The following is a 23,359-nucleotide window of genomic DNA, read 5'->3' on the forward strand; positions in this document are numbered from 1 at the left end:
TATCAGCCTTTCCCCAACAAGTACGTTTGGAATAGGCACTGCACTAGCATAAATTCAATTTTTGGCCTCAATAGGTGAGGCAGAAACTAATTTTCTCATTTTTCTTTGTCACTTTGCTTCTCCAAACAAAAACAAAAAAATATTTATATTAAAAGCAAGCCAGTGCGATTGTGTCAGGTCAGCGTCCTCCAAGCAGTTACTGCAGTCATTCATTTTTTCTCTTTACAGAACATGCCGTCACTGTGGGAGGCTGTCACAGAGCCTGGTTAAGCCACTTTCACACACTGCTCACTGCACACTATTATTTGTCCATTACTTGTAATTACCCATCATGATGACTTATAGAATGTTTTCGAGGCTGAGTTGGCAAGCAGTTAGGATTATCCTGTTGAGGCCTTTATATAATTACCCATTCAATAAACATGACTCAGTGTGAAGACAACCTGAGGGGGGCGACTTGCCAATGGCTCGGTTGTTGTGTTCATACCTCCAGGTTGTGGAAGCAGGCTGTTGTCTTCATGCTATGTTGCATCCAAGAAAGTGACTCTGGCCTGGGACAAATGTTAGTTTGAGCAATGGCTGCTTTCTTCGAAGTTTAGAAATATTCAAGACAGGTATTAAACTCTCAGGATAACGCTTTGTGAGTCCTGTTTTACAAACCAAGCTGATGATGAAAAAAGAGGATGCAGGCTCTAATTAGCTTTATTGTTTTAGATTTGACTTCATCTAAATGATGTTGGGTGATGATGATGGATCTGGAGATGGTGCTCTGACTGGTTGCATTGATTTACAGTTCCGCCTCTTTAGGTTTTACACAGGTACTCATCAATCTTTACTGCCAGGCCAGGAGATCCTTGAGATAATTGAGGAGCAGAATGAAGAATACAATAGAGCCTCATCAGGAACTGCAGTTTGTCCTATTCAACTACTTTTTATATTAAGTTTTAACAACACAAACCCATCATGGAGGGGGATAACCAAAGTTTGGAGTCAGATGGCAGGAACAGAGTACAAACAGTGCTCTGGGCCATGTGTTATTATCTGGGTCCAGAGGTTTCAAAGAGAAAGATTTGTTACAGTACATTTTTTCCTTGTTTCTTTTGAAGGTGCGTCATCTCACAAGGTGAGCCAGATCTATATTATTCAGCTCTTTGGAAAAAATTGTTTTCATGGTTGCCTTTTTAGAGCCTGTCTGCTTTTGTACATAATACAGATCACAATGCTCCTTGCGATTGTTGGGTTTTGTTATTTATTAAATGCAAATGTTGTCTGTTTGAGCACACCAACAACAGGCCAATGGCTGCAAAAAAAAGAATTCTTTGCCTCTAGTATTTCTTTAACCACTTACTTAATACAAGTTTATCAATATTATATTACAGAGCTTTAAGTCTTATTAAATTAGTAAAACTAAATGGGACTTCAGCGTCTAAGCAAAAGCTTTTTTGTGATGCATACTTTTTGGAAGTTATGTAACTTTACCTTGAATTTTGCCAGCATCTGTTGGAGAGATTCGGATACCTCACATATAGATGTAATATGTGATGTTTCAGTGGTTTTTTTTCTGCTGTGTTTTGCTCCCTTCGTTACATTTCCTTGCCAAATTAAACAACTGCTATATCCTTGTAAAATATTTATTCCCAGGCAAACGTATGAAGGAGAGGTTTACAGTATGAAATAACCTGGTCTTCAGTGGAACAATAGGCCCCTGTGTAGCCTGGAGAAAATTGTAACTGCATAAGGTGTACATTTCCAAGTGGGTGGGATCTCATCTCCATTGCCCTGTTGCCTGGGCCAGAGATGTCTTTGATAGTATGTCTTGGATGTTTGGCAAAAACTTGCTGAGATCAAAGATGTCTGTGCTGTCACGCTGTCTTGGTTTCAGAATTCTAGCAGTCAGATCCACGTAAAACATTCTTTGTGTTGTCAGTATCCTGTGTTCTTTCTGTCTGTTTGTTACAAGCTGAAATGACTTCACATTCTGGGATCCTGTTCATCATATTTAGACTATGATTTGCCTATTTTAAGGGTATTTCCTTTTTAAAGTGCTATACAGTATTTTACATATTTTTGAAATAACCAAGAAGATGCTTGTTTGGATTATTCACTGCCTCTAAAATATATGTTACACACCTAAAGTGAGCTCTTTTCAGTGGTATTCATCTGCCAGCAGATGCCCACCATTCCATGTGCATCACCATTATCATCATCCACACACTGGTAGAAAAAATGTTGAGCCCATCTCCAGCAATTAGGTCGGGGCTACACTAATGAAACACCTGGGGAAAGTTGATTGATTGATTTTATTATTAATATGACAGCACTGTGCTTCACTAAAACAAGTTTAGAAAAGATCCCTTTCAACTACAGACTCTCAGATAATCTTGGTAGAATGAGAGCTATTGAGTGTTATTATAATTTTGTTCAAGCAAAGTTTATGTATGCAACATGAACTGAATAAAGAATATTTTCAACTCTCTAAAAACCTTTTGCTAGTGTGATTAAACTATAAACACTCACACTTTAGTGGCAAAAGCTCTACTGCATCATGTAAGAAAAGGAAATATCCCTCCCCTGCTGTAGAGATGTGACCGAATAATGTCACATTTATGTTTAGACCAAAATTTACAATGAAATTAATGCAGTTCTACATAAGACATAGTTTAAAATTTTGGTAAATATGCTTATTTGTTTTCTTCCCAAGAGTAAGATTGAATGATTGATGCCACTCTGTTGTCTGTGTGGTAAATATAAAACTACAGCCAGGAGCTAGTTAGCTTAGCACAAAGACTGGAAACAGCCAGCCGGATTCTGTCCAAAGGTGAAAAAATCCATCCACCAGCACCTTTCACACTCGCTATCCAACAAGTTATCTTGTTTGTTAAATCCGTACAAATTCTTAAAGTCAGTGTCTGACCCAGAAATAGTCATAACTCCCTGTAAAACTACAACTTGACTTTTTTTTTTCATTTAGATTTTAGCATGGATTATACCAATTAGATAAAATGAGTTAATTATTGAGTTTTAGAGGGGCTGGTAGCTGAATTTAGAACTTTACAGAGCCAGGCTAGTTGTTTCTCCTGTTTCCAGTCTTTTTGTTAACCGGCTGCTGCCTGTAGCGTCATATTTAACAGGCAGTTAAATGAGAGTGGTATCAATCTTATTTTCTATCTCTAGGCTAAAAAGCAAATAAGTGTATTTCCCAAAAGATGTCCTACTATAATTTTTAAATGGCTCATTAAAATTGTAGTAGAGGCAATGTTTTTAAATATAGAAAGGGGATCCAACTGAAACATTTGTGCACAGCAGTGAAGAAACCGATAGAAGGGGTCTTCTGATAAGACGCAGCTTGTCAATCATGCCTATGATGTGCCTCTTGGTGCACTGTTGGATTTTATATTGTTATTAAATTAGTTGTAATTTGAGTACAGTGTCACTCTTGACTGAAAGAAAGTCATTCCATAAAAAAATCTTGGTTACTGTAGCGTAAGCTGGTAAAAAAATGTTTGCTTGGTTTCCTTTGTAGCTTCTTTCAGCCATGCCTTCTGTTTTTCTCCGTCTTAGCTGTCCACCTTCTTTCCCCTATTTACTGTGTGCTCTCTGCTTTTCTCCCGTCTATCTCTTCATCACAGCTATCCGTCTGTTTTTCTCCCAGGTTTATCATTCTTGCTTATCAGCTGCTGCTGGTTCCTCTAGACTTCCTGCACCTCATTTGAGTCTGACTGAAAGCTCTGCTTTCAAGAATGATTATGTGTTACTGTCAGAGCACTAACAAACCAGGTCAGTGGGGTCCCATAATGCATGTTTTACTTCAATGAGTAATAGATCTGCCCAAATTTTAAGTATGGCTTTCATCCACATGGGTACCAAACATTTGAGTAAAAGGGTACTCTGGGAATTGCTGATAAAAGATGAGGGTTTTAATAAAGATATCGGTTGTCAAAATTTGTCACAAAGAAAACTACAACGGGCTCAGGTCAGAGTGACTGTGGAGAGCTCGGCTCAGTGCCCTCAGTGGGCCCACTTAAGACTTGATAGATTCCCCATTATTTTTAGACAGCCATGATGGAGTACCAGGTAGCACACAGTCTGCTCTGCCTTCCTTTTTAGATTCTACTTCCTGAGTTGAAACACTACCCCGCTATGGCATATGAATGGTAAGCCAGTCTGCTGCCAAGCCCTGGAGATTAATACTTTTCTTCATGTGAAGCAATCACAAATATCTAATCTGGAAATCCTGGGCCATGTTTCCATCCCTCTATTTGGAAATCCGTCTCTTGAGAGGTTTCAGAGAGGCTATGAACACTTTTACAGTGACAGAGTACCGAGGATCGATGCCAAGCTGTAATACCAGGCAATAAGTGGGAATATATTTGCCAATTATTTGACAGTGAATGGTCCCTGAGAAAATATGAGCTGGGTTTATTGTGTTTGTCTACTGTGTGCCAACCTTACAATCTATGCTGTTGTTTTTGTGTTGTCTTCTCTGCATACACGTGTTTAGCCTGAGCCGATCGACTGTCAGATTGCTGTTACAGTATATAGAGCCAATTGCCCTTTACAATCGCAGCAGAAAAAGCAACAAAAGGCAGAACACATTCAAACTATTTTAGTAACACGTCCAACATTTTACTTGCGGTTGCATTTTATGATGTATATTCCATTAAAGAAATCTACTTTTGACATTGCTTCGAAGGACATAAAAAAAAGTTAGAGAGCACGTTTGCGTGGTCAGCATTAAAAATATTTTGATTGATATACTCATTTTTAAATTGGATTATGTGCTTTGTTCAGTAAAACAAATCTGCATGTTTCATTATATTCAAGGGGCTACTCGGTGAGTCAGCTAATCTGACCATGCTTGAATTCCTTGAAAAAAAAAAACGATGATGCACACTGCAGCAGCACTTTGCTGTTGTGCCGTGGTGCAACAAAAGCTGGATCAGGAGAGAGAGTACAGTGTTTGACACGACGCCGCTCTGTGAGTCATACAAGGAGCCAGGAGCAAACATTTCAGTTGACTACTTAGGGGTCAGATGTCTGCTTAGCTTAAATGGGAAAGCAGAGGTTTAACTGCAAGAGAACAGATATAAAAGTTTAGTTAGTAAATCATGATTTAGAATAAGAAAAGTTTAATTTGCTAGAGCTGGGTTTCGAACCTCAATATTATAAGCATTGAGTAGAAATAATTTTGTTCTTCGAAAGCCTTGTCAGATTCTTCAGTCTTTTTTACTTTTTTTTAATAACCGTTGCTAATTTAAGGGAATACCCTTATTTGCTTTCTTGTTGAGATAGATGATACCACTCTTAAACGGTAAATATGAAGCTACAGCCAGGATACAGCAAACATGCTTTGTTACTTTAGTCAAAAGTAGTTTATTTAACCAAATAGACTAATAAAACAACTTAACTCAACAAAAGTGTAATTGTGGGGTGGGTATGTGTATAAGACATTAGTTGTGTTTGCCATGTGTGGATGGGTGATGTGTGTTGTATGGTGCAGCAAACCAAAAAAAGAACAAAATGGTGGATGGATGCAGCAGGCCCAGCTGACTGAGAGAGAGTAGGCTCGTTCGAGATGAGCCAGGTCTGCGCAGAATCGATCACCGGCGATCGGCGCCCGTTGCATGCCGGTTAGATTTGGGTCCGACTTGATCCCGACTTGCTCTGACGTCATGCACACGTGGGCAACGGAAATCTCACGAGAGCAAGGCGGCCGCAGTTCTGAGACGCAGGCGGCGCAGTTGCTTTTCACCGACTGCAAGAGCCAGGCGGACCCAGGCGGACCCAGAGCATGCTGGGAAACGCCGGCTTCTCAGCTGATTTAAAATCTGATTGGTTTACAACATGATGACGTTTTATATAAACTTTTTTATCGTTTTTGAATCAGAGGGATTTTAATTGCTATTTGTCTGATTTAAAGACTTATTCTGTCCAGAACACATGTTGTGTGACTGATAATCATGTTTAGAAGTCAGAGAGACTAAATCTGAGCAGATCACGTATCATCTACAGTGTGTTGTTCATTAAAATCAGCATCAGATCGCATGTAGAGCACTTTGCCAGCTACTCTGTCATAATTAAAACAACTGGAGACTGTGTACCAGATGATGTGGGTCTGATTATATTTTATTAAATCGGAATTGCACCACAGTGTTTTTGTCACTTCCTGTCCAGCCTGAAGGCTGCTGGAATCGGCTGGAAACTGTCCGTCTTTACCGCAGCTTTTTGTCCCCGCCCCAGCTGCTGCCGCCTGCTCTCGTCCACTTTACAGGCGAGGCGCAGTTCATCTCGAACAAACCTAGTGAGACTCCCAGGGGGGCAGTCCTTTATGCCTTCGGTAAGCCACGCCCAAATGGCCAGGTACAGACGACCCTCCCAGCTCCACCTACCCATCCACTCCCAGTACCTGCAGACAAAGGACCGGAACATACACAGGCAGACAGATTGGGAGGGGTCGTCACATTTTATATTCTTCAATCCATGGTTAAGTTACCATATGACACTAGTGTCAAAAATGTATATATACCCAGCCTTAGTCATGACTGCCAAAGTAAAGAAATACTATATATTTACACCAGTCAGTAGTGTTATGACCTGGCCACAACAAAGTGGAAACATACCATGATTAAGTTTAACAAAATGTTTAACAAAATGTACTTCATTAAATCAAATCAAATCGGATTATTAAAGTGTGGAGCGTGGTTGTCAGTATAGTCAGTGAGGTACACTGAGGCTTAAATAGCCTGGTCACAGGCAGTGTAGCCTGGGGCTCGTTTCAGAAAACAGGTTTAGGGAAAACTCGGAGTTTGTTGACCCTGAGATGAGGAAAACTCTGGGTTTTCCGTTTCAGAAAGGGAGGTTATTTAAACCTGAGAAGGAGGGGTAACCATGTTCGGCAGATTATAAAACACTTTTTTTTCTCGAACATGGCATGTCCTTTTCTCGACAATCCATTTGATGAAAATATTTCACCAGTAATTTCATAGGTTACCTGTGATTTAAAAATATGAAATGAATACACTGTATTAGAGCTCATGCATTGACTCAAACAGCAATTTTCTCCCACACCAATTCTCGCTATTTTAGAGTAGCAGCCGTGTGGCAGTTTAAAACATTATATGTTAAAACTCTCTGTATGTGCGCCTGAGTAGTTCCAGTACCAGAAGATTAAAGTATGCCGACAGATTTGTTTGTGGTTGTTGCCATGCTAAATTGTAGTGTCATGGCTCCATTTATGCTGCCTTTTATTGGGGTGGTGCAGACGCTTAACTCTGAGTCAGCCTACTCTGAGTTGAACCAACACAAATGAGTTCAGGGTTAGACTCAGTTTGTTAAACCTTCTTCCGGAAACAAGCCCCTGGTCACACACAGGTGATCCAGGTTACCCTTACATGCTCCCCAAAAATTCATCAACAGGTTAAGCTATTTGGAACACCAGGCAATCCGTTTCTACAGTAAAGTAAATGGTTGAGGCACAGTGAAGTTCCAGTATAAAAAGCTTGGTACATGTACGTCTCAAGATCCAGGTGATCCACCACCTAAGGGAGCTCTGTATCTGATGCTGACCCCCAAAGTATCCCCCAAAAGTACAACCGAGAAGGGGCAGGTGAACTTTTGAGACAGCCAGAGGGAGTTTGACCCAGCAGTCGTGTTGTGTTCAGAGCACATTTCTCTTCTCCTTGGTTGACCCTCTCCCTGACTTTCTCTTTGTCTGTCTCCTTCTCTCTCTCTCTCTCCCTCCCTCCCACTTACTATCCAGAGAATTACGTGAGCAAGGAGGATGAAAAGAGGTATTGTGCTGTATTGAATGCAAGCTGTGTCTATGTTTCTGCGGCTCTTTTTTTCTCTACTCAAGCGCTATGCAATGCAACTATGCAGTCTTGGCATACCACACTGGTCAAAGGAGCAAGGAACATGTTATAACCAGTGTCATACTGTATGTACCATCTTTTCCATGTCAGGGTCCAATCTCACATGCTCAACACAGAGAGCATGCCTCCACAAGATCAGTGGCACAATTTGCTGCCAAAAAGTAGTTTTCTGAAGACAGAGATTCCATTACAATATTTTTACATGTACACAAGCTGATTTATTTACTGAGTGATGTAGAAAGTGGTACATATGTTTTAGAACAGAGCCCAGGACCACAATACTTTCTCCGCTGACATACTAGTTAGACAGCAATGCCCATGGGTGGCCTCTTTCTGTGCTGCACTCAAGGGGAGGCACATGTGATTGTTCACAGTGAGAATGTAGACATATTTCATCACGGCCCTAACTTGAGTCCTTTTTGAAGAAGGACAAAAAAAAAAAGAACAATTTTTTTTCCATAAAGCGAAGGAAAGCACATTGAGGTTTGTAGTTTCATTACTTGTAATGTGCAGCTTTTTTGCCCTTAGTTTGGAAATGTGAATGGCATGCACTGGCACTAGGGTTAATGCTCATTTACGACAGACAGAAATGTCCCTGGAGCACAAAGTATCACAAACTGCAAAGTTGGCATTGAATGGCTGTACAGATCTTTTAAATTTAATTTACCTCGTTTGATCAGATTTAGTTTTAAAATACAAACCGTGTTAGACTCCTATCTAGGAAAATGTTCTTGTGCAGCAAAATGACAAAATGTAACCTTTTTGAAGATTATCATCTTTTGCTGAATTAAAAAAAGGTTGGGCACTGTAAGAACGTTCATATTTCTAAAAAATGCGTACTAAAAAGTATGGGATTTGCATAAAACATTTCAAACACTAACCAGCCATAACTGGGACTGGTAATTGTTGTTTTGGTATTGACTACTCTGATCATTTTGTTCAGCTCTTCTCACAAGTGCATCCATAACAGATCCACTAAAGAGACATGATACGTTATTATTGGTCATTGTCCTTTTTGAGTAGTTGGTTACATGCACTGGGACCCAACTAGTTATTATTCCTCAGAGATAACCTTTCACGCTGATGTTTGCCGTGGATTCAGTCGGCCTGTCCACATATTCAAATGTAAGCTATGATTGCTGAAGCAAACCTTGAAAATACAAACTCAGGCAACAGCCTATATGCAGTTCAGGTTGTCTTTTCTGTCCATCAGTCCTCGTTTCTGTATCTGCAAGCCTCAGTACACCCACTACTTTGTGTCTAAGTCCATCAGTGTCCGGCTGCTTGTCTGTCTCACTGGCTGCATTTCTGCTGGCACACATGAGCGAGTGGGCTAAGGTTCATGTCATGGATTTGTCTTCTGATTTGTGACCTTTGTCACATGTCACCCGCTTACTCGCCCACCTTGTTTACTGAGTCTATCCACCCAGACTTTAGCCAAACAAAGTGAAAAATGTCTTGGTTCATTATATGATAGCTATATTTAATATGACCCGAGGCATCTAGACACAAATCTTGACTAATTAGCAAAATTCCTTTTCTAGCAGGAAAATGTGAATAATCCATATAATGGAGTCCGTAAGTCCATATAATTGTCTTGTGACTAGGTTTTGATAGCAGCATTAACTGCCTTTGGGCATCAATAGTTGGATGCAGCCTTATGTCAGGCCTACATGCTGCTATTACTGATCTCAAAAGATCCCACAAATCAGATTGATCTGAGATCAGTTTGTCTCAGGAATAGATTTAGAGCGCTTTCTGCATGACCTCCAACAGTTATAATATATTATAATAGGCATAGTCTGACTGTGCTAACAAGACATAGGCCTACTTTGTTGTTCTATTTCTATTCCTTTGGTCTCTCTATCTTCTCTCCCCCCCACACACTTGCTAGCTAATTAGAAAGTACAGTATGTCAAAAGGCACAGTGCAAGTGTTCATCCAGATAGCCTTACTGTGTGTCTCAATGTTTGTGTGTGTTTACCTGTCTCTTATGTGTAAGTCAGAAAATAGCCACGTATTAATATTAAGTAAAAGCAAAACCTTTGGGAAGGTCTGAGATTTGATTCTTGGGGCTCAGAAGTGTGTGTGTGTGTGTGTGTGTGTGTGTGTGTGTGTGTGTGTGTGGTGTGTGTGTGGGTGTGTTGTGTGTGTGTGTGGTGTGTGGTGTGTGTGTGTTGTGTGTGGTGTGTGGGTGGGTGTTTGTGTGTGTGTGTGGGTGTGTGTGTGTGTGTGTGTGTGTGTGTGTGTGTGTGTGTGTGTGTGTGTGTGTGTGTGTGTGTGTGTGTTGCAAGCTAATTCCTGAAGAATGCATGACTACAAATTGATGTGGTTCAGCTTTGCTTTTACTGCTGCCTTGTAGTTCTAATTTAACGAGGTACACCAGAAAACTTACATTCTGCTCCCATTAGCTGACTCGAACTCTTCCCTTTGTGTCCATAGGCAGCAGAAAACTGGCCATGTTAGTTTGTACCAATTTGTCAAATGTTTATCACTGTGTGCATTGAGCACGTGAAATAAGGTTTCAGCTGTTAACCAAACCATTTCATTGGGGATTGAAAGGGCATATGTTTTTTGATTAATACATTTTTGCAACGTAAGAATTAGACAGTACAGCAGCTCAACTATTTTTGCTGTTCTATGCACATGTTTTTACAGTAAACCCCTAAGCTGCTACTGGGGTTTATCACAGTGTACTGTACTGCACTGCAGCAGCCAGACTTAAATCATTTACAGTTCTGTACACAGAAGACTGCGAAAGGAGAGATGGATTAAGGTGTGGAAAGAGAGACTGCTAAAGTCACAAGGGAGAGAATTTTGAAAGGGTGAAGAATGGTATTAGACACACTGAAGAAGGAAAAAACCAGAGTGACGTCCTAGTCTTTATCTTCTTGTTCCCTTCACCTCTTCCCATCTAACTGTATCCTCTTGTCTCTCTTTTCATCTCTTGATATTGGTTCTTCAGCCCGGCTGTGGACCAGCATTGAACTCCCCTCTGCTCGCAGCCACGACTTTGGAAGGAATTTGCTCCCCTCTTTAAGTGCATGTTGAGTGCGACTTTTATCACTTTCCTCTACATTTTAATTTTTTCTTGCCACCCCCAGCGAACATCCAGCCACATCTCTCCTTGCATCAAAAAAGAGCAGATTCTGTGAAAGACAAAAACAATATGTGAAACCTCCCGGAGCAATCCACATGGATAAGACAAACCTTTTCCTTGTCCTTGTTTAGGTGCAGCTCTCCCTGCAACAATGATCCCTTTGTGCTTTAATAGGCCGAAATGAGAAATGAGACCTGGGAGTATTCTTTTCCTGTTTAGTTTAAAAGAGTTACTCATAAGCCATAGAGTTTGTGCAATCAGAGCGACAATCTGAGGTGTACGGAAACGGGAGGCTACCAAAGTTACCACAAATGAAGAACAATTGCTTTTCACGTGAACGAGGAGAAACACAGAAAGCCATTTAAACAAAATGATGCAGACAGTTTCATCTGATGAGAAAATAAACACAACCAAGGCGTTAAACCTCTTTTCTTGTTTCTCCCCTACTTGTCTCCTTCTCTTCACCCAATATACTGTTATTTCCTGTTCCTATTTAGTTCCAGCCCGTACACAGTTTTTCAAGCACACATACAGCAAACACAAAAGTCTATTTTGTCAAATCTAATGTAAAAAGTATTTAGGTTATTAGCATAACCTAAATATTCATTAACCGCATTCCTTCCCAGACTTTCTTCACATCATTCACTTTAAAATAAGTTTCTATTTTGCATTTATACCAATTTTTCTCTGTATTTGTTTCCCTTTTAAGTTCATCATGGAAATTTTTCAGTGTCTCTCCTAGCAAAGGATTTCCTTTTGTCTTTAATTAACCTTTTAATTTCAGCATAAGTGCAGGGTTTACAATTTGCTTACACCGTAACCCTCTTTTTTTTTTTTTCCTCTACAATCACATCATTGCAAAAACTGATATACCCACATATGGACTCAGTAAGTTTCTTTATGTCCTTGGTACTATTTTGAAAGACCGCCCAGTCCGTATTTTCGAACGCATCTTTCAGTCTCTCAAACGCGTCTTTTGTCATCTTTTCCACAGTGATTGTTTCCTTTTTGTTCCTCTTTACGAGTGGGATGTATTTGGGACAGAGCAGGATCAGATTATGGTCCGCCTTGCCCAGACTTGGAAGACTTCTGGACATATACGCATCCTTGACCTTGGTGAAGCAGTGGTCGAGGACCGCTTCCCCCATTGTGTTGCGCTTAACACTTTTGCAAAAGTGTGACCCGCTTGACTTTATGATGCAATGGTTAAAATCCCCCAGTTATCACGACAAACGTGTCAGTCGACGCAGACTCAATCCTGTACACGGCCGCTTGTATCTCCTCGGTCGCCTCTTTAGACACACTTCTATGTGGCACATAAACTGCCATCACAACCACATGTGAAAATTCGCGAGGAATATAATATGGGCGTCAGTCAGGATTTGCCAACATAACACTTGTCAAGCAAGCAATTATTGTGATGAATGGTTGCAATGTGTGTTTAATAAAAGCCCCGTCAGGCCTCCAGGATGAGCTTGTTCACGCTCACCTTTTATCATGCTGCCTTTGTTTGCAGAGGATTTCTCACAGTTATTAAATGACAAGGATGACGCCACTGGGAAGGAGCCCTTGAATTGGTCTGTTTTGAGTAAACTGGATTTTTCTTTCACAAACACACAACACAGTTATACAATTGCATTATCCAAGAATCAGAGCAGAGAAACAAATTAAAAACACAGGCAGAGAGAAATAATTACTCGGATGACGCCAAACTTTCTTCCACCATAGTCATTGACCGGAACTGTCAGTAGCCATGGGAGGCAGCTACACTTGTTTCCAGCTTTTGTTACCCTCTGATTTATAGTCGATCACTGTGTCCTTGAGGTGTTAGTCTAGATTTTCCGCTAGCCAACGGGTGGGCTATGTGAGGGCATTGTGTTGCTCAGAGTAAGATGTTGATGTTGTTAGTATGGCCTTGTAAATGTCCTAATTATGGGTAACAAAGAGATGGATGGTTGGGAATTGATTGGTTGTGTACCAGGGGAGAAAGTAACAAGCAGGGGATGGACAGTCTCTGCTGTGTTAATGTGAGAGACACTTTATAAGGTATTGTGTACAGAACTGTGTGTGTAGGAGCAACGGGAATGTGCACAGCGTGATATTTGTCAGTATGAGCCAATTTGTTGAATTTACCAGAATGTACATTCCAAGTTGACCCCCACATTTATTACATTAGATAGTAAACCATTTCTCTTTCCAGCCAACCCCTCAGTATCCAAGCTGGTATAGCACCAGGGACACTACCCGTTAGCCCTGTCAATAAGCAAATCTGCCGGAGGTCTGGCTTTGCATTTAAAGCAACATTTGTGCTTATGTCACGGATTTTATATCGTGTAAATCCTCTGGGGTTTTGGAGGCTGGCATGCTGCTTGGTTGGTAGTGCTTATTGGCATTTGAACACTGCTGGAGTGCAGCAGAGCACAGCAGCATGGCATAGCGAGGGTGTGTGAAACAGAGATGAAGAATGAGGAAAGACTGAATAGACTGCGGTGAAATGTATGTAAACTTCTAACATTTGGCCTGAATGCAGTTTGAGCAAGTGTCTATAATGTGTCCATAGAACAGAGTATAAAAATATGAAAGTACTGAAAGTTGGCATTGCATGTCTGGTCATATATGTAGTCTTGTTTACTATGGTATCTAAAAATGTCTCTTAATGCCAAGCAGTAATAAGAAACACAGTTGGTTCATTTTACTTAAAATGTGATCTTTACTGTTTTTAAATGTTTCACTAACACATCTAGAATGAGCATTCATGTGCATTTTTCTCTGTCTCTGCAAACTGAAACTGACACAAGTTCCTCTGATACACACACAAACACAATGGCCTCTGTTTTGCGATGGCACTGTATCAATATTATGTTCTCTCTCCACCCTGCTCTGTTCCTGTTTGCACAGCCCAGTAAATGTACCCCACCTAGCAATCTCTAATGGAAGAAATTCCAGGCAGTGGTTATTCTCTCTCTCTCTCTCTCTCTCCCTCTCCCTGCCTCTTGTTGTAATTCAAACTGTTTTACTCGTTTTTTCACAGACACAACTTGTTAAATTAACTTTACCCTCCTCATCTGCTGCAGTGTATAAAAAGCTTTTTTGCACTGGAAGATACACAATCAAGCTTTCTTTTGCTGTCTCTTTCTCTCCTCACTCTCTCTCTCTCTCACACACACACACACACACACACACACACACACACACACCACTCCGGTGGGGCCTATTAGTGATAATTGAAGCAATGAATTATGAATGGGTGGAGCTAATCATCATAAATTATGAATTGATTGCTTTCACTCTCTCCAGCTGTTATCATTGTAGGTGTGAGTGTGTGTATGTGTCAAACCATTTGGGCCAGGGAGTGGTGGGTGTTTTTTTTAATTGCTCCACAGCTTCCGGTGGTCCAAGTGAGAAACCTATTTCAGAAAAGTCTTTGTGGGCAACAGAACACATGCTGGTTCTGCACGGCTCCGATGGCACTTTGAATATGTTCAGATGTATATCATAGTTTATAACACAATAAACCCTGAGATCTCATGCAAAGTTGACAACATTTCAATAGATCAGCACATGTGACACACACACACACACACACACACACACACACACACACACACACACACACACACACACAAATTTCCCTCTAATGCTCTCACCCCCTGGTTTCTGGATCAGTGCCAGCATGAGTGTTCATGTCACCATTTGCTTGTACGAGTCATCTGGGAAAACAATCATGCATGGACCCTGCAGACATAAAATACCATGCATATACACTTTCAGTTGAACACAAGACACAGAGTCCTCTGGGCAAGCCAGGGTCAGATGCTTGAATCATCTGAATCTTTACGTCACAGAAATGCCAATCAGGTCTCTTTTATAACATGAATGCCACTTGACGTTGAACAACTGTATTTTATGATGTAGAATCATGTGTCACTGTGCCCTAATTCCTTCTTTTAAGCTACATCATGTCCTGCCGGCGCTTGTGTTTTCTACGTAGTAGCCTACTCTGTGTGGATGAGTCAGAGGCACCAGGCCAACAGGAAGGGAGGCTCTAATACTGAGTTAAAGAAGAGACCGATCATCAAGGAATGTGTGATGGACCAAAAGAAGTTTATGAGCACTTTCAGGGTCAAGATCTTGCTATAGAGCAATAAAAAAACACAAGTTACAACTTCTCTGAACATATTAGAGAAACATGGGAACAGTGAGATTGGTACTAATATATGGTGGAAGAAGAGAAAGCAGCATCTTTGTTGGTCCACTCTTCTTTTTTTAATTTATTTTTAATTTGCTCCCTTACGCTTCAACTCTATCCTTTTTTCTTCATGTCTCTTTTTCATGATTTATATAACACAATATGACAATTACAATCTTTTATGCTATTTTATAGAAAGTAAAGCTTGCTTATTAGGAATTGATCAGCGCCATCAGAGTGAATGTGTCTTTTGTGATTGAACCAGACTCCCATTGGAACGTTGATACAGTATATACTGTAGATGCGCCCTTCATTGTTCATCATTTGTTTTGTTCAAAGTGCATTTTTCTGTGCTGTGCAGAACTTATGCCCAACATTCACAGTTAATTTGCTTCTCAGCAATTTGAAGATGGAAAGTCCCAATATTTAATTTTTTCTGTATCCAACTAGACAGCTAGCAATTTGCTGTGCACAGTGCTAATGAGCATGGAGACTCAGTGGAACAACTTAAAGGAGAATTCCGGTCGATTTCAACATGTAGCTCTGTAAAAGTTGTGACAATCGACTAGTGTGGACTTCACCAGAAAACAAGAAATATACAAAGGTATGATTAACACAATTTCTATGCCTTTCTGTCACATCTAATGCAGTCAGATTCACTGTGTTCACTTGGAAGGAATAACTGCACATGGCTAGGTGATGACATGAGTATGTTTAGAGGCTAAAAACAAGTTTAAAACATGCACCTGTTTAAGCCTGTTGGGTGCAAAATCTAGCAGGAGGATGACTTGGTGTAGACTGCACCGATTGTTTTCATTTGTCTCGCTAGTGACAGCATTACACATTTAAAATAAAACAGAGCTACATGTTGAAATGGCCTGGATTTCTCCTTTAAGCAGCACTAAACATCAGTTTAAAAAATGTTGAAACCCAGCAATGAAATTTCAGTGTGGATGATGTGTGATGTACAGTTTAAATGTGGGTCATGTCCCCCAGGGCAGCAACTCAAGAGGTTTGCCAATTCTGGCTATATGTATAGCATTTAGATTCTGGAGGCAGTTATTGTAGGTTCATATTCCCCTTTTGTGGTGAGTACATAAGACAGTAACATAAAATATAAAGTCATTGTGATGGTAATGTTTCACAATTGTCCAACATTTTACAGACTTGACATGATTAATTGATAGATTGAAGAAAACAATTGTCAGGTGTAGAATTGCAACGATAAGTAATTAAAAGACATTACATAACTATTTTGATCGATTCATTGTTTAAGTTCATTAAGCAAAATGCTAAAAAGTTGCTGGTTCGGGTTCTCAAATGTAGGAATTGTCTGCTTTTCTTGTAGAAAATTGAATATTTTGGGGTTTTGAACTGTTGGTCGGAGAAAAAAATATATTTATTATTACGTCACCATGTGCTCCAGGATATTGTGATGGTCATTTTTCACTGTTCTGGGATTAAAATGCAGGGAACAATAAATTAAGAAAACAAGAATGAATCAATGAAAAAATAATAACAAAAGGCTGCTTCTGGTTGTTGCATATACTTAGATACATACATAGGCTTTGTCTTTCAGACACTCATGGTAGGTTATCCATGTTCGTCTTTCAAAATGTTATCTCCACTTGTAGCTGTACAGGCAGGAAACCTCTGTCTCCTGATAAGCAAATGGAGTGCGAGCTTCAGACTCAATATGCCCCCTTATCAAATATGTTGTTTGAATATAATAGCAGCATACTTTCACTATAGAACAAGATGTTAGGATTCTAGATTGTATACTTGCATATTCATTTACCTTCCTCTATGCTTTAAGATGGCTCACTGTAAAAGTAACTATAACTTACCTAACTACACAAGGGCTTAAATAACTGACTACAACAAATTGTGTGTATTCCTACATTAATAATGTCTGGCTTTCTCTTTTTCCTTTTCCACACATTTCCTACAGATCACCACTCTGATCAACCATAAAGACAAGCCAAAGAAGTCCGAGCGCACCCTGGCAGCCATACACAGGGTGGGCCAGACAGTGAGTGTGGCTGTCGGACGTTTTGTCACTGTAGGCGAGGCCATTGCCACAGAAAATCAAGAGCTCAAGGATGAGATGGGTCAAGCCTGCTTCGAGGCACGCAGAGCAGGTAGGCCTCTTTGGCGGAATCTTATATGTAGTTGACATTTGCTTGAATTGCTGTCCATAAACTTAATGCATTGTCAAGTGTTCCCTTTTTGAGTAGAGAGAGACAGCACTTATTTTGTGGTCACAAATTTGTGTTGTAAAACTATGTGAGGGTGCTTCATGCTAGAGGCTTCTTCATAGTGGGTACTGTATCTTTCTGTCATAAGCATGGCCAAGGCTTTATGGTGTTCAGAAATTGCCATTGAGGGTGTTGAAGCTGGTCAGCCAATAAGACTTCCAAGTGTTTATTTCTTAAAACAAACTGACAGTTTCATAAAGCATCAGGCATCACCTTCAGGCTTCACATCGTTATCAAATTTGAGCAAGTTTTGATTTGTCTGGACAGCCTGGCTGTCTGACAGTATTACACCAGAGGACCTCCAGAGTGTTCTAGAGAAATTGTTGTTATTAGGTTGGAAGTAAAGGCTGAAAAAAGTGTTTCTTCACCCAAGGGTGCTGTCCTTGGGTGAAGAAGGGTGCTGCTCAGCATCACAACCAAGCACAGGCACTGAAGTAGATCCTGAATGTTGTCAAGGAAAATGGTTAATTATTGCCATGTTTTAGGTTGTACCAATAAGTCAGACCATGAAAAACATTAATTTTAAAAGTTATTAAAAACCAGGGAGAGGAATGCCAGAAGAGGAAAGGAGGCGCTTGTCGTTGGCAAAGCTCAAACTCACTCAGATAGTGTACAGTGTAGATTGCAAACGGGGGCTCTTTGAAATGAAAGGTAAATGATTGAGAGTCACTTGGCTACACCTTGCATATCGCAATGATATCACACAGTTGAGGTTTTAAATGATTGAAGACGTTATTGCATTAGCACTTACTTTGGCTTTCACAACACAATGGTTGTTGATGACTTGGTACTGCGTCTCCCTCACCCATCCGAAAACCAGGTAGTAGACTATATCGGGATATGCAACTGAAGGAAGAATCACGGGGACGTCATGGATCCAAGAAGAGGGAGGCCACTCGTAGGGATCTGCACCGTCAATAAACCGTTATTTCCCAAAATATCGCACCTTTTCTTTGTGGTCTAAGTCCTTCCCTATATGCTCTTGCGTTTTGGACACTATTCTGTTGTTTAGACATGGCTACATTCAACTAAAGTATCCAAAGTGCACAATACTGCATTGTACCCCGTTCAGTTGTTTACACCGAGTGCCTCCAATATGGCCGTTCATCCGGGTTACCGCCCAAAACGTCACATTGGTGAGAACCCTCTTTTAACAACGATGATTAGCTAAGTAGACTCTAACGACTGTGCTGTGGAGACAGGAAGATAAGGCTTTCATGACAACTCCTGCCATAACTTTGATCAAATTTGTTAAACTTTACAGATATATTTGTCCTGCATGGTGTCACGCAACAAACTCCACATGTACATTACTCACGCTTTCCTCACGAACACGCAGACCAGACAGATTGAAGAAAAGGAATAAATAAAGGAATTAATGATATCTCTTTAGAGTCTGCTTCCTCTCTAAAGAGACATCAAAGCGCCATGCTGCTTACTAAACCGACATTAGATTGCAGTATCGCCGTCCACCTGTGGGAGGCGTGGACAGGCTTTCCAACGGGCAGAATAATTTTGAAAGGGAACCGTGACTACATTGTGCGTCTGCCCTATTTCTGATACCATGGCGGCAGAAATTCTTCCGTGGCGGGCCGACACCTCCAAATCAACATAGAGGAAACACTGGATAACCTGTTTGATGGATGGATATATCAAGTGAAAAACAGTAAACAACAGCGAGAGACAAAGGGTACAGAGGTTTGTAGGAGGAGTGGAAACAGTGACAACCAGTGTGTAAGAACAAGAATGTCAGCTTTTATTGAACCCGAGAAAGAGGAGGCAATGGTTTTGTCAGAAATGTGTTTCTCACCATGTTTTTACACTTTCATGTAACATTCTGCTGTCTAAAAATACACACTCAAGACACACATCAACCTGTATCTTCCTGTCTATCTAAACTTTCTTACAATTATTCGTTTAGGTAGTTGTCACCACTTCTGAAAACTTTGTTCTTATCAGGCAAAACAAGAAACTCATTTAGCCTTCTCCAGAGCAGACCGGAAACAATTTCACATTGGATAAGAATTTAGACACAACACAGTGATAATAGGTTTATGTTGGAAGATAGCTTGGGTCGCAAAGCATTTAATCCTCACACAGCGTTGATTTGTTAGGATGGCTCTAACTCACACAAAGAGGCCTGCTTGGAGGGGTAGAATAGACAGATGAGAAAATGTGCATGTGAATGTGTGTCTTGGTGAGGCCAAGTGTGCGGGGGGGGGGGGAGGGTGTGGGGGAGGGGTGAGGGGGGGGGGGGGGGGGGGGGGGGGGGGGGTGTGTGTGGTGTGTGTGTGGTGTGTGTGTGTGTGTGTGTGGTGTGTGTGGGTGTGTGTGTGTGTGTGTGTGTGTGTGTGTGTGTGTGTGTGTGTGTGTGTGTGTGTGTGTGTGTGTGTGTGTGTGTGTGTGTGTGTGTGCGCGCGTCTAATTTATTCTAGTTCTCACTTTCCTCTCAGGGAGGTATTTTCACATGAACTTTTTGTCTGTACAACTGTTGCCACTACTTTTTGTATCCTTGACCATTAGGGCTGGGCAATAGGGAGAAAATCTGATATCATGATATTCTTGACCTAATACCTCAATATTGATATTTAGGCCATGTTCTAGAGTTGAAAATTGGTGCTTTAACAAAATATCTTCACACTTAGATTTTATATAACCATTTGAAATGTGGACATAATATCTAAGTGGGGAATAGGCAAATACTACAACAGCCTTTAAAACCAGTAAAAGACAACACTTATGTCATATTACGATATCCAAATGTAAGACAAAATCTAGTCTTCTATTACGATATCGATATAATATCGATATATTGCCCAGCCCTACTGACCATTAAGAAAAACTGGAGACATCTTCAGGGATGAAAAAGAGACTTTTAAGAGGCTTTAAGTCTCCTGTAGAGAGAGGGGCAAGTTAGTGAATGATTGGCATTTATCTAATACCTAGCTGCAGGGAGAGTTTAATCAGGCAGGCTTCAGCCTTGTGTGCTATAATAAATTAAATAAAGGCAGGCTGAAAGCACTAGTTTTATTAGATGTTACCCATCATCAGAGAGGTGGAGAGATCCAATGAGGCAGGTCAGTGAAGGCAATCTGTGTTAAATCTCTGTCTCTTTCCCTTAGTCTCACAGTGTCATTATCACATTTGCATGCTTCTGCTTCACTTTTTCTTTCTCCCCGAGAAAGATTTAAGATAAGATAGTATTTAGGATCAAAATAAAGTCAAAGCGTATACAGTGTGGAAGTTTTTAAATACTGGACTAAAGGTGCAGAGCAATAACTCCATAAAAAAGACTAAATTGAAACCTAGTGTATGGCTGGACCCTGTTTGGTTAATGTTCCTAATTGTAGGTAAATTGTCACAGGGATAGACAGGGGTGGTGTGTATTACATGAATTCCGATGTCAGATGTTTATATGAGTTGTCCTAGTAATATTTCTTTGTTGTGTACGGAAGTAGCACATCAAACAACGTGGTTAGACATGTTTGAGACAAATTTCCACAATTTGTTGTATAATATAAATGATTCATCTAAAGTGTGCATGTTACTTTGTTCAACAGAGCTGTACGTTTTACCACAAGAATAAAAAATCTATTCATATTTTTATTATTTTGTAATGGCGTTTATGCTATCACATGGGAAAAGTAACTACATGTATATACTCTGAATTGTTTTTTTTAAATTGAGAATCGTTTTTAAATCAAAAATTGATTTCAAATCGAATTGTGATATTTTCTGAATCGTGCACCCCTAGTTTATAGCACTGGCCCTTCTTGTGTAGCCAAAAAACGGGATACGATTGCCTCAGAGTGCTGTACCAACACATCAAGAATTGGCCTTTTTTTAACTTTTCACTCGAGAATGAGATAAAAATTATACAGAAACAAGTCTTCAGCAATATAAGCAGTTCTGTGAGTCTGTACTGAGGCACAGTGATGCTTTGAGATAAACACTGACCTGCTGATGTGTAGCAGAGATATATGTTTACCATGTTCCCCATCTCAGTTTAGCATCGTTAGCATGCTAACATTTCTTAATTAGCACTAAACACGTACAAGTACAGCTCAAGCTGATGGGAATGTTAATAGTTTTGAAGGTATAAACCAAAGTATTGGACAAATTGTTGACCTGGTGGTGTTAGATGAAAAGGGGGGGGCCACATGAATTTTCATCACGTTTTCATCGCAATCCAACAACAGACAGACAGACATTGCAATCTATTGAGTCATGCAAGATTGACAGCCTGCAAGCATTATAAATACACATCGAGGATTGGCCTTTCAAGTTTTCACTTTTCACACAGAAAAAAATATAATTCATTACACCTGACACATGATTTTCCATGTAGAAACACAATTAAAATTTACAGTGAAAAGAAGCTACTAAGGTCTCAAGTACAGATAAGTGGGATAGTTCTGTTTTACATCTAAGGTCATTAAAATCCATCCATATTTGGGGATTTAGAGAGGAGAGTTGGTTCCCTCTGCTTTCTACCCCCCTACTGTAAAGGGGTTGAGCACCATTGTTTGTGAGCCAGGCCTAGATGTTTTAACTGGTTAGCAGAGCTGGCACTGAAAAGCAGCCTGTCGGTTGCAATCAGTTCGTCAGTGCTGCTTCTTTTAAAGGACTAGCCAAAGCAAGAGACAGCCAAGCTGCATGACCCCGAAAGAGACCTCCGCTATCCCCTTCCCCCTCCTTTCTAAGCTCTCTTTTTTTGAAGATTTTTCTCCTCCTCCCTCTTGCTCTTAACTCTGGACATTTTTCTCGTGGAAGGGACTATTTTAGTAATGGGATTTTAAACCTAAAAAACCCTCTGTATTCTTCCATGTCTAGGGCTAGTAAGAGCAGGTTAGAAAGAGAGAAAGTTAGAATTTGCTCTGGCATGTTTTCCTATTGGATTTGAGTCTCACGTTAGAAAACATGACAGTAGTACTTGGGACAGGCTGGTATAACTGTTATAACTGATATAACCACTGTGCTGAATATAGTACAGTTGTGGTTCATCCTATCTAGGACGATATGTTCTCCAAGAGCCGAAGAGTGCCAGATTGGAAGAACATTGTGCCGTAGTGTTGTCTGACCTACTTAGTTGGTCTGGTCAGTTGACCACCCATCTTTTCATGTTCTGCCTCTTGTCTGGGTTCAGATCTTAATGACAGCAGGCATAGCAAAGTAGCATAAAGTCCTTTATGGCCAGCCACATCCTCCAGCTCTTCCGAGGGAATCCCAGGACGTTCTCAGGCCAGATGGGATATGTAAACCCTCCAGCATGTCCTGAGTCAGCCTCCCCAACTGGCACTTCCTGAATCATCTTACAGATAGTCCAAGGAAAAATCTCATAAACTGTCTAGATCGATATAGTCAAAATGTTTTATTAATGTCCACTTATCGTTAAGAAATTATGTTTTAGGTTGTCATGTTTAAAGTTATGTTTGATCCCAGTGAGCTCTATGAAGTGAGAAAGCCTGATACAGAGAAAGCTGTATTGGTGCATCCATTTTATACACAGTATAAATGTGTGTTTATACACATTTTATACAGTATATTGTTCCAGCCAGTTTTATCAGTCTAGCTCTGTTGCTGAACTCTTCTCCGTATCCTTCTCGCCTCTCATGCAGGTGATGCCATAGCCCAGCTGACAGATGTGGGAGATGGACGTGTCACGGTGTTCAGTGATAGGACAGGGATGGTGAAGGCTGCCCGCTTGCTCCTCTCTTCAGTCACCAAAGTCCTTGTCCTGGCGGACCGCATCGTCATCAAACAGATAATCACATCACGCAACAAGGTGAGATGTGCATATGTGAGATGTCACACAACTTTTAAGGATATGCATACGCTCTGTTGCTTAGGTCTCTCTTGCACATGCACACAAACCCAGGGATGCATGCATGCGCACATTTGTGTACACACACACACACACACACACACACACACACACACA

General features: G+C 40.5%; 1 protein-coding gene across 2 annotated transcripts in view; it reads left to right on the forward strand.

Annotated features, from left to right (window-relative positions):
- Nucleotides 1-23,359, forward strand: part of ctnnal1 (catenin (cadherin-associated protein), alpha-like 1) — a 52,846-nt gene that overhangs the window by 13,574 nt on the left and 15,913 nt on the right. For both annotated transcript variants that reach the window (XR_004334893.1, XM_032534944.1), the window contains exons 2-3: nt 17,112-17,301; nt 23,037-23,203. Coding sequence is in view for 1 of the 2 variants with exons in the window: in XM_032534944.1 (XP_032390835.1) it covers nt 17,112-17,301; nt 23,037-23,203 (357 nt within the window). In the remaining variant the exon portion in view is untranslated. The remainder of the gene's footprint in view (nt 1-17,111; nt 17,302-23,036; nt 23,204-23,359) is intronic.

The sequence above is a fragment of the Etheostoma spectabile genome, chromosome 14, assembly GCF_008692095.1.
Source record: "Etheostoma spectabile isolate EspeVRDwgs_2016 chromosome 14, UIUC_Espe_1.0, whole genome shotgun sequence".
Taxonomy (NCBI): domain Eukaryota; kingdom Metazoa; phylum Chordata; class Actinopteri; order Perciformes; family Percidae; genus Etheostoma; species Etheostoma spectabile.